The 12,280-nt window shown below is 39.6% G+C and overlaps 1 protein-coding gene across 3 annotated transcripts in view; it reads left to right on the top strand.

Annotated features, from left to right (window-relative positions):
• GNB4 (G protein subunit beta 4) overlaps window positions 1-12,280 on the top strand; it is a 66,413-nt gene that overhangs the window by 28,327 nt on the left and 25,806 nt on the right. For all 3 annotated transcript variants that reach the window (XM_082459025.1, XM_082459024.1, XM_082459026.1), the window contains one exon: window positions 8,482-8,579. In XM_082459025.1, the coding sequence (XP_082315151.1) occupies window positions 8,523-8,579 (57 nt within the window). In that variant the 5' untranslated portion in view covers window positions 8,482-8,522. The remainder of the gene's footprint in view (window positions 1-8,481; window positions 8,580-12,280) is intronic.

Below are 12,280 nucleotides of genomic sequence, written 5' to 3'. Positions count from 1 at the left end.
ACAGTATTCATGGATCCATGTATGACTCACTGTTATATATTTATATTTGCTTGCTTATTGATAATGTATAAACACCTGTAAAGCAAATATCCAACTCAAGAATTTGGAAATTAACAATTACTTGCAACTCCGTGTGTGTTCCTTCCTTCTCTTTTATCATTCTCTTGCTTCAAAAAAGTCTTATTGCATATGTATGCATTCCTATGCAATATATTATTTAGTTTTAGTTGGTTTTGAGTTTTATAGGGTATTATGCTGGTATGTGTCTTCTGGAACTTGCTTTTTTCCTCTTAGCAGTATTTTTCAGATTCATCTATGTTGTAGCTCATTCGTTTTCACTGCGATGTAATAATTTGCTGTGAAAACACTGTAATTATCCATTTTCCTATTGGCGGGTGTTATTTTATTGCTATTACAGGTGGTGCTGTATGAATCCAGCCCTTGAGCACAAGTACTTAAGTTTCTTTTAGGGCTCATCTACCCAGAAGTGGAATTAAATTGTCAGATTGAAGATACACATATCATCACCCTTGTTAGATATTGCCAAATTGCTTCCCAAAGAGCTGTCCTACCAGAATATGTTACCATTTTCCCACAGCTTTGCCAGCTCCTGGATGAGAAAAAAAATTCTGTGAATCTGATAGGTATGAAATTGTTTATTTGCATTTCCCTGATTACTGAGGTTGAGCATCTTCTCATTTGTCTGTTGGCCTCTACTGGTTTTCCTGCTGTGACCTGCTATTCGTGCTATAATTCGCACGTTTTTCTTTTGGGTCATCAGCCTTTTTTATTATTAGCTTGTAGGAATTTTAAATTCTAGATTCTGCAGACCTAAAACAGATAGATTGCCAGATATTTCTCCAGCAAAGATGGGTTCATTTGGGTTTATTGCAGAGAAGTGCAATTCAGGGTCTGCAACCATGGCAAACCAGCTGCAAGTCTCACAGGGCAAGGGAATGAGAACTCTTTTATAGAGACGAAAATGAAGCTGGGAGGGCTGGAGTAAACAGAGTCCATGGCTTTTCATTGGCTCAGTCCTTGCCAGGAAAGAAGAGGTGTCTTTCTTTTGGTCTGTGTTATGTCACAGGGTGTGAGAGCTCCCTCTTCTGACCTCCCAACTCTATTTAATTTTCTGTTTATTAATTTTTTATGAGGCTAATCCTTTCTTTGAATTTTAGCTTGCAGCTGTCCTTTTCCGATCTGTGTCTTCGTTTTTTGTTTTTTTCTTTCTTTCTCTTTGGGGTAGAGGAGAAACTCTCTTCTCATCATGCATACACTGCACTTACACAGCTGAAGATGCTAGCTCTTATAGCTGACCTTTCCTCCTCTCCTCCATCTTCTTGTATATAGGGATAACTGTGAAAATCATCATCAACTGTGTGTGTGTGTGACGTGGTGTGCAGCAGACTATTGGGCTGTTTAGTAAGCCTGGAGAGTGATTCTGCTCCCATATGTTGGAAGCTTTTTTAAAAAGTAGTGTGTTTGATGCCTCTTTGTTTTCAGTTTTGGGCCAGTTACCAGGTCTGAGTCCTTAGGAGAAGTTATACTCAATTTTCTGTTATGCACGTAACCAGTGTAGATGGTATACTTTTATTTCTGTCTATAATCACTTCCTTTTTTGGTCAATAACTCAGGGAAAGTCTGATCAGAGACTGTTTTTTGGTTTACTCCCTTCTTAGGTTTGGATCTTGATTATTTTAAAATTTAGATAAGACTCTTCTTTATCTAAGAAGTTAATTTATACTGCACTTAGTCTGCCTGGCTACACCCACTGAGGATTTTTTCATTCGTTGGTGACTGTCTTACTGGTTTTCTCCTGTCATTATTTTCCATATTTTTCTTTTCCCCACATAGAATTTACAATGCTTTATAAAATATTTTGCCACTTCCCTGATTTCTGTCCTGTATTAACTGTGGATGCAAAGGAACTGCAGGAGGGCAAGTAGTCAGATGACTTTGTTTTCTACAAGTCAAAATAAATGCCCATAGAGACTTCACTTCTCTGATTTTGAGCATGCTGTTAGGTGTATCGTTTGAGGGAGCTACTTTAATAAACTATACCTCATGCAACAATGTTGTTCTCAGAATTCAAAGCTTTTCTAGCCATATTATATACACACAGACCATGTCAAATACACAGATTGGCTACTTCTTTAAATCCTCCCCTTCGAAGCATAATTTATTAGGATTTATCATATTAGGTTTCATCTGGGGTTATCCTGTTGCTTCTCTTTACCCTAATCAGCCTCTGGGCTTGTCTGGAAGTAGTTTATAATCTACTAGTCTGTGCTGGATGTACTTTTTTTTTTTTTTTTTGGTATTCTTGGGAATACAACAATTGTCAGGTGAGAAGAAAACATCAACAGAAAGTCTGTGTAATCAAAATGTTCTTCCTCCATAGTAACAGGACTAATGTAAGCAGATCAGGTAGCGGGTCCCCAAGAAAGAGCATCAAGAATAGCTTTCTTAAAAAAAAAAAAAAAAGAATGGCTTTCTTGACAGAAGAGAATCCATTTTGGCCTAAGCCATTTTGTGCTCTAAACCTGGCAGCAACGCTTGCCATTGAACGGGTCTTAGTAATTAATGATCTTAAGGGAACGGAAGAACAACAGGCAAGAGAAGTGACAACAACAAAGATAATATATCAGTCATAAAGACTCCCAGTTTTATTTCTGTGGTAAAAGATTAGCCTGAAGGGCTCAACCACCAGATCAACTGGAACCTAAGGGACAATGATGTTTGTTGACCTTTTCTGACCCTGGTGACTTCAGTCAACTACAGTTTAGCCTCTGTAGACCCGGCCAAGCCCCTTCTTGAGTCTGCATGTATCCTTAGCTTAAAATTTCCTAAGTTTTGCTGCTGGAAGACACTGCTTTGGGAAAGATCCCCAGTGTTCTCCTTACTTGGTGCAAGTAATAAATCCTTCCTTCTCCCAATCTTTAGCTTGGTTGTGTTTTTTGGCTTGACACCCACCAAGAGGTGAACCCAGTTTTCGGGTAACACTAATAAGTTTTCAATTAAAGAGTGAAAAGTTAGTTCCTGTTTTTAGCAACAGATATGATAGGCGGGGAAGGCTGCTTTGATATTTTTCAGACATCCAAAGAAAGTTTGCGGTATTCAATAGCGGAAGAAAAGTAATTTTCACTCTACCCTTCTGAGTTCTTGGGTGAGACCCCATGTAATAAAAGATTAACAAGAGAAAAACACACGGAAGTTTATTAATATGTATACCTCCAGTAAACATGTGAAATACCCAGGGAAAAATGAGTAACTCCCTGAGGTAACCCAAGCCACCAGCTTAAATATTGGGCTGGCCAATAACTTTGTTCAGATTTTCCCATAACAGCTTAAGGAAAAGCCCGAATGAACTTTTGGGCCAACCCAATACCATCTTCAGCTAAAGACAAAAGAAAGGTTGGGAGGTTAGGGGTGGAGACTAGTCTTGGGAGGATCCTAGGAAAAGCAAGGGTAGGGTTTGATGTGCAGATTTAAATCCTAAGACTCTTGTCATTTATAGTCATTCCTCACTTCTGGTACCGAGAGGGAGACACCCTTACAAATGGAGATTTGCTTTGTAAATGTCACTCTCCATTGCAAAGGGGTAATTTCTACTCTTGTTTTCAGAGTTTCTCTTGTGTCTGTTGTTTCTCAAGATAATCCTCCTGCCTAAGAGGCATATTTTGGGGAGGCATATTTTGCTACCCTTCATTGGTCACAAGCATCACAAGGGTTCTGATTTTGCTGCTTGGAAACGTTTCTCAGACAATCCGTTGCCTTATAATTACCCCCTTCTTTTCCATTATGCCTGCTTAAACTTAACTGAAGTCATTGGGCATGAGACTTGAGAATTCAGAATTCCATATGAGGAAATAGGGTCATGTAAAGGCAACTGTCTTTGAAAGTTCTTAAACATAGAAAAAGGACTGTTAGTGATGGTGAAATGTAGAATCAAGGAGTTTTTTTTTTTTCTTAAAGGGAGAGACTTGAGTGTGTAACCCCTAATGGAAAGGATACAGTCGAAAGTGAAATGCTCCCCAGAGGTTGTTTGCTGAATGAAAATGAGGAATTATAACTTTACAGTGGACGTGAATACACTGATTAATCTTAGCTTCGCTAATAGCAGCATAAACATTAAGTTCATTCTGATGTATTGTCATATGAAGTCTAGTCTCACCTAGAAGTATTCTTGCCAAATACATTGAACTTGAATATCATGTAGCCTGTAGCTCTAACTTCCTTCCAGTTCATAGGCAGTATAGAGTATAGAGAAACAAGTTAAAACAGTACCATGGGAAGTAAACAGAATGTGGGACATTCTACAGGACAGCTGTCTCCAATAAGTCAATTAACATAGAAAAAAAGAAAGCAGGAGATGGATTCTTCTGGATGGAGAGATTTAAGAGATAAAACCAACTATATAGTCCTTTAATTGGATCCTAATTTGAACAAATCTGATGTAGAAGACATTGGTGGAATAATTGGGGAAATTTGAAAATGGACTGGGTATTAGCTACTAAATAGTTGGTGTTAATTTGGGAGGTTTGTTAATGGTATTATGGTTTAGTAGGAAAATGTCTTGATATTTTTGGAGATGTGTACCTGAAGTGTTTAGGGGTAAAGTATCTTTTTTCTTTTGTAAATTTATTCATTTATTGGCTGTGTTGGGGTCTTCGTTGCTGCTCGCGGGCTTTCTCTAGTTGTGGTGAGCGGGGACTACTCTTCGTTGCGGCACGTGGGCTTCTCATTGCGGTGGCTTCTCTTGTTGTGGGGCACAGGTTCTAGGCGCGCAGGCTTCAGTAGTTGCGGCGCATGGGCTCAGTAGTTGTGGCTTGCGGGGTCTAGAGCACAGGCTCAGTAGTTGTGGCGCACGGGCTTAGTTGCTCTGCGGCATGTGGGATCTTCCCGGACCAGGGCTCGAACCCATGTCCCCTGCATTGGCAGGCAGATTCTTAACCCCTGTGCCACCAGGGAAGCCCTAGGGGTAAAGTATCTTGATGTCTGTGATTTTTTTAAAATTTGTTTTATTGAAGTATAGTTGATTTATAATGTGTTAATTTCTGCTGTACAGCACAATGATTGTTATACACATATATATATATACACATTGTTTTTCATATTCTTTTCCATTATAGTTTGTCACAGGATATTGAATATAGTTTCCTATGCCACACAGTAGGACCTTGTTGTTTATCCATTCTATATATAATAGTTTGCGTCTGCTAATCCCAAACTCCCAATACATCCCACTCCACCCCTCTCTCCTTGGCAACCACAAGTCTGTTCTCTATGTCTGTAATTCTGTTTCTGTTTTGTAGATAAGTTCATTTGTGTCATATTTTAGATTCCACATATAAGCAATATCATATAATATTGGTCTTTCTCTCTCTGACTTCACTTAGTATGATAATCTCTAGGTCCATCCATGTTGCTGCAGATGGCATTATTTAATTATTTTTTATGGCTGAGAAATATTCCATTGTGTGTGTGTGTGTGTGTGTTTGTGTGTCTGTGTGTATATCTTTATCCATTGATGTCTGTGATTGACTTTAAAATACTTCAGCAAAAACAAAAGATGGAGCAAATACAGTAACAGTATTAACAATCTGTAAACCTTCACGGTGGACATTACGGATGTCTGTTATATTAATTTCTCTGCCTTTCTCTGTGTTTGAAATTTTTTTTAATAAAAAGACTAAAACCATCGAGAAAGAGTGAGAAGTTGAATGTACTAGATGAAAAGGGATAATCAGAAATGTAAGATTACTGAAAAGGTAGGGAGAGATAGGATCTAAATCTCAGGAGGAGGAATTGACCCAAATGACAGAAAAGTCAGCTTCTCTGTTATAACAGAAGGGAAGGAGAAGCATATGATGAGTCAGTCCTGTATGTATCATTTTGTAAAACTAATAGTGAGAAATTGAAAGAGTTCATGTCTGGTGGCTTCTGTTTTCTCTGTGATGTAGAAGGTAAGCTCACTTGCTGCAAGAGGGGTTGTGAGAAGGTCAGAAGCTGGCGAAGGGTGCAAAGGAGTTGAAATCGTTGATACTGAGTGGACGTGATGGGTAAAGAGCTGCATATGGTAGCCAGGTGGTTTTGAGGGCCCAGCTAGATTGCTTATATGAACTTGTAGTAGAACTAACTTGCCCTGCTGTTTGACGTTTCAATCAGTGTTTGATAGATGGAGTGCTGGCTGAAAGAAAGTACGGAGTTGGGTTCATCGAAGTTGTGATTTTTGTCAGTTGAATGTGACCAAATAGAAGGGCAGGGGAAACTAGGGTACTGGCAGAGTTGTCAATGAAGTGCTGGACCTGAAATTCAGCCTGTACGAGAAGGGAGTGCAGCTTGCAACTAGAAGATGAATAAGTTCTGGAGATCTAATGCACAGCATAGTGAGTGTAGCCAGCTACGCTGTGTTATATACTTCAAAGCTGCTAAGAGACTAGATCTTAAATGTTCTCTCCACAAAAAAAGAAATTGTAATTATGTGATGTGATAGAGGTGTTAGTTAACGCTTTGGTGGTAATCATATAAATATGTAAATATCAAATCAACATGTGTGTCTTAAACTTACACAATATTATATGCCAACTATACATACCTCAATTTTGAAAAAGGGGGAATTGCCACAAACTCACTATATTTCACATTGGATCCCTCATCTTTTATATGAACCTTCTCCCTGTCAAGGACTGTAAAGGGTCTGGGATTTTACCTACTTATAAGCTAATAAATTAGCCTGTTCGTGTTTTGTGGATGCTGGCAGAAGACATAAGACTCTTGGGTCAGAGACCAAGGACTTTATTACTCACAGCACCCCAAGTAGCATGGCCTGATATTGGTTTTTGCCCGTTCCCCATGCTCCTCAGTCCCATGGAGGTGACCCAGGTGTGCCTAGATGGATGCCACATATGCATTGGGTTTGCATCGCAGTCTAGAAACACTGAGCTAAGGGAATTTACCACTTTTATAGTAAGAAGAAGCAAGGTCTCTCTTTGTCTTGGGGCAGACGTTGTCTCATCCCTCAAGGTTGCTCACTCCAAATGCAGCCTTGAGAAATGGCTTAGGTAAAAGTGACTAGGGCCTTGTATTTTTGGCATACGCAGCAGAATGTGCAGGGATGCTCAGGGCCCCATGGCCTCTCCTAATATTCCCCCTCCACAGAGTAATGGTGGTGATGAGGGAACTGCTTCCTCTTTGTCATTTCTATTCGCAGTACCTCCATCCTTTTGGCACCCAAGCTGGAAAATTTCATTCATTTGGAACAACTCTTGTTAGCTGCAGATACCTCCTCTTTAGAGGGTCCCTTGTGTATGTGTGGCTTTGGGGGGTGGAAAGGCAGTAGAGTTGGGTAAGAGGTGGTTTTGAATGCCCTTAAAAGTTGTATGAGACCTCTTTGAGCCCCTTGATATACCTACAGAAAGTCATTCTGTAGAAAGAGAAAAAACAAAGCAGGTATGAAGAGAAAAGCAGGACAGGTAGAGAAAGAATACTGCCAGTTTCCAGTCTCTCTTTTCTTCCTGAGGTTATAACATCCTTGCCTTTTACTTCTAGGATTCATGCTAAATCCTTAGAATGAATTTTCCTTTAGTTCTTAGATTATTTTCACTGAAGCTGGAGCCTGCTTAGTGTGTTCAAGGAACATCAAGAAAGCTTTTGAGCGGCTGGAGCAGAGAGGGGTAGGGGGAGGAGAGATACGAGGTCAGAGGGGGTGTGTGTGAGAGACTGTGTAGGGCTCTGTGGGTCAAGATAAAGAGTTAGATTTTGCTCTGAGTGGAGTGAAAAGCCGTTGTAGCATTTAAAGCAGAAGAGTGACTTGTGTTTTAAAAGCATCTCTGGTTGCTATATTTAGAATAGACTGGAGAGTGGGCAAGGGCAGTAGAAAGGAGAGCAGGTGGATGTTGGTGGCTTGGACCAAGGTAGTCAAAGTGGAGGTAATCAGAGTTGGTCAAATCCTGGATATTTTTTGAAGGAATGCCTGACATGATTTGCTGGTGGATTAGATGTAGGGTATGAAAGAAACAGAACAGAGCCGTTAAGGATGACTCCCAGGTTTTTGGCTTAAACAATTGGAAGGATGGAATTGCCATTTACAGAGATGGGGAAGACTTCAGGGTGGTGTGGGGTTCAATTTTGAAGTAAGTTGAGGTGCCTGTTAGGCACCCAAGTGCGGATGTCTGTTGGTGCCCTTGAAACTGTTGTAAAGTATTTCTCCCTGGACTCCATTCTAGTACTGATTCTCTATAATTAAGTCTTGAATACTGCAACTCAAGCTGTCTCTTCCCTCCTCTGATCCCATTCCTCCATAAAGTCCTTTAGTAAATAATCTAGATCTATATTTACTAAGCAGTTTTAAGTTCCAGTAATAATTATCTCACTTGAGTTTCAGAGGGACCAAAATGAAGTTACATGTCAATATTTAAAAAGTAGATTAATATGTAAATGGAGAACTGAGTCAGTCTCTCTCTCTTTCTTTTTGAATAGTGACTTTCATTTGTTAGTTTCTGAGATAAACAAATTCAAGGATGAGTGAGCTGGAACAGTTGCGGCAGGAAGCCGAGCAGCTGCGGAATCAGATCCAGGTAAGAGCAAACTTTTTCATTTTGAAATTTTAACATTTTTATGTAATACCAGCGATGAACAAAATTTGTGCGTTAGTTTATCAGTCTACATATATTAAATAATTTATAAGGTGAGAAATGGTCAATTTGTTTTTATCATGCCTCTAAAGATCTCTCCAAAAATCATTGCTAACAAATACCTTTGTGGACCAACGGCCCCTGTGTCCCTAAGAAGTTAATAGTGTACATGTAATCTCTGCTGACATGGTAATTCTCTTCTACTCACACACCTGGAATCATAGTTTGATTTTTGGTATGATGAGGTATAATGTAATATCATAATGTTACATAATATCATAATATCACATAATGTAATATATTAGAAAATTAATCTCTAAATTATTAGATTGCAGAAAAACATTAAAAATGATTCGTGGCATAATGAAGACATCTGTCATCTTTACTCTTGGAAATCAAAACAATAAAGAGCATAAGGAACAAATACAAGCTTCATCTTTAACAAAATTAAAGACACTTAGAACTTCAAAACCTAATAGAGTGGGGAAAAGTTGTCAAATGTTAGGGTGTGGAAAGGCTCTGAGAGAGGGCTTCTGCGACTGTAAATCTCATATTCCTTCAGGGACAACATCGTTCCTTTCTTTTGGAACAGTGAAAACAGATGCTTCCCTGGACTGAGAAATATCAAGGAAGGCAGAGATAAACATGAAAGGATATAGACATGCTGTCTTTTAGGAAGCCTCTTGGTGAGAAGGTAGAGGAGAGACTGAATTACGTGTAGCCTGCTGCTGCCTACTTCTTTTCACAGGGAAAAGTAAGAGCTAAACAACTTACAAATATAAATGAAAAACTTCATAACGATGCAGGGAGAATCCAAGTTATTAGTAACTTGGAACACTGCTGTGATCTCTCCAGTATGAATCTTTTGTGGTAGCGATTTCAGAATTACTTATGTAATTTAAAAGTGAAGCATAAGAAAAAAGGAACAATCATAGGATCTATGCAAAGATATTACAGGAAAGAGAGGAAAGGAGCAGGAAAAACAAGGGATGGGGGAAGAACACTCAGCAGAAAAATGTTGATTCTGAGCAGATTAAAATCATAATCATTCTTATCACCAGGAACTCAAGGAAGTTAATGATTTAGATGTGAATGAGAACTCTGAGTGGTTACCTTAGGTGTCTGAACAAACCTGTCAAAACAAAGGAGGGATTTATTTTTTCTGGGATGATTAGAGAAGCCTTCATAGGCTAATCTGAGTTAGATGTTGCTACCACCACCAGAATGGATTCTCTACCATCTCTACTTTGTGTCACTTGCTCCAGATGCTGAGCAGGAATGACTGGCCAAGCACATTGGTCACGTGGCCGTCTCATTTTTAAAAATCTTTTCTCTGTATCTGTAAGCTTGGTTTTTTGTTTTTTGTCTTTTTTTAGCTTGCACATATAAGTGAGATTATGTGGTATTTGTCTTTCTCTGTCTGACATATTTCCCTTAGTGTAATGCCCTCAAGGTCCATCCATGTTGTCACCACAAATGGCAAGGTAGTCTTTTTTTTTTATAGGTCTTTTATTTTAATTAATTAATTATTTATTTATTTATTTTTGGCTGTGTTGGGTCTTCGTGTCTGTGCGAGGGCTTTCTCCAGTTGCGGCAAGTGGGGGCCCCTCTTCATCGTGGTGCACAGGCCTCTCACTATCGTGGCCTCTCTCTTGCTGCGGAGCACAGGCTCCAGATGCACAGGCTCAGTAGTTGTGGCTCACAGGCCCAGTTGCTCCGCGGCATGTGGGATCTTCCCAGACCAGGGCTCGAACCCGTGTCCCCTGCATCGGCAGGCAGATTCTCAACCACTGTGCCACCAGGGAAGCCCCAAGATAGTCTTTTTTTATGGCTGAATAATATTCCATTGTGTGTATGTATGTGTGTGTGTGTGTGTATGTATCTCACATTTTCTTATCCTTTCATCTGTCAACAGATACTTAGGTTGTTTCCATATCTTGATTATTGTAAATAATGCTGCAGTGAACATGGGGGTGCATATATCTTTTTGAGTTAGGGTTTTTTTTAAAATTTATTTATTTATTATTTATGGCTGTGTTGGGTCTTCGTTTCTGTGCGAGGGCTTTCTCTAGTTGCAGCAAGCGGGGGCCACTCTTCATCGTGGTGCACAGGCCTCTCATTATCGCGGCCTCTCTTGTTGCGGGGCACAGGCTGCAGACGCGCAGGCTTAGTAATTGTGGCTCACGGGCCTAGTTGCTCCGTGGCATATGGGATCTTCCTAGACCAGGGCTCGAACCCGTGTCCCCTGCATTGGCAGGCAGACTCTCAACCACTGCGCCACCAGGGAAGCCCTCTTGTGGTATTCTTGTCTGGAGTGACTGGCCAATCACTTGGTCATGTGCTGATCTCATTTAATGCTTGTAGCAACCCTATGAGGTAGATGGTGTTACTTCGTAGCTGAGGAGACTGAGCCGCAGTGAGATTAAGTAACTGGCGAAGGTAACATAACTATGAAGTGGTAGATCCAGGACTCAATCCAGGTGTATTTTGGTTCCAGAACCCGTGCCATAGGTGCTCCTGTGGCCCTGCCTCCCCATCATGTCTGCTCAGATCTGGCTCTGTAGCCTGTGCTATAGCCACATGAATCTGGTTGTCATTCCCTGAACATGCATTGCTCTTTTCCACTTTGTTGCCTTTCTTCAGATCGTTTCCTTTGCCTGGAATTATACTACTACCTCTGCTCTAATTTTGTTCCTGGGAGTTCTGTTCATTGAGTCCTAGTCTTCCTCTAAAAAGCCTCACCAGAGTCCTGCACTTGGATTTCTTATTCTTTTGTGGGAAGGCAGCATTACCTGGTGAAAAGGACATGGATTCCATCTTTTAATTATTTTGTGGCCAGGACATGTTTACAGCTTTTTTTGATGCTCAATGTCTTTGCCCACTGTATAGGTTTGCGGAGAGGAGTAAAACAAAATGACATGTAAAGGATTTAGATCAATGCCAGTAAGTGGCAGTTCCTTACTTGTACAGTCCTTTGGATTTGTGTTACAAGGCTGATTACAGCCCACCTTGTATTATAGCTCCTTGTGCACATTTGTCTTTACTACCTGTACTTGGCTGGGAAATTCTGTGTTTTAATTATCTTTGTATCTCACCAGCATCCAAGCAGAATGTCATGGGCATAGTTGCTCACTGAACATCTTCCATGATTTCAAGTAACCACGTGTATGTAAAATACCATGTACTTTTCTTATCAGTTTCATCATGTCATGCTATATTTAAAGACCATTTCTTCCTTCTTTCTTTTTTTTTCCCCCCTTAATTCCAGAAATATAATTTAACTATATATTTAACTGTGGTATAAACACATGACATAATAGAAATATATGCTATTTGGTGCAATACATGATTCATTTTAAAAGTTTATTTTATTTTATATTGGAGTAGCATTGATTAACTATAATTCATTTTAAATTAAAAAAACAGAAATAGAGAAAATGTAGATTGTCTTTTGTAGTTGTTACTTGTTCGATTTGGAGTGAGAAACACCACTTTTATTTTGCACAAAGATACTAATATCAGAGCTTTATTTCTTAAGGTGGGCAATAAGGAATTCAGCTGTTAATTGGGAATGATTCTCTTATATTCAGTTTTATAATGGATAAAAGTGTTCATAAGTTCAGTAATTTTAACTTGCAGTGTTT

The sequence above is a fragment of the Balaenoptera physalus genome (assembly GCF_965194825.1).
Source record: "Balaenoptera physalus genome assembly, chromosome: 4".
In the NCBI taxonomy this organism is placed as follows: domain Eukaryota; kingdom Metazoa; phylum Chordata; class Mammalia; order Artiodactyla; family Balaenopteridae; genus Balaenoptera; species Balaenoptera physalus.
This window is presented reverse-complemented; position numbering and strand designations above follow the sequence as displayed.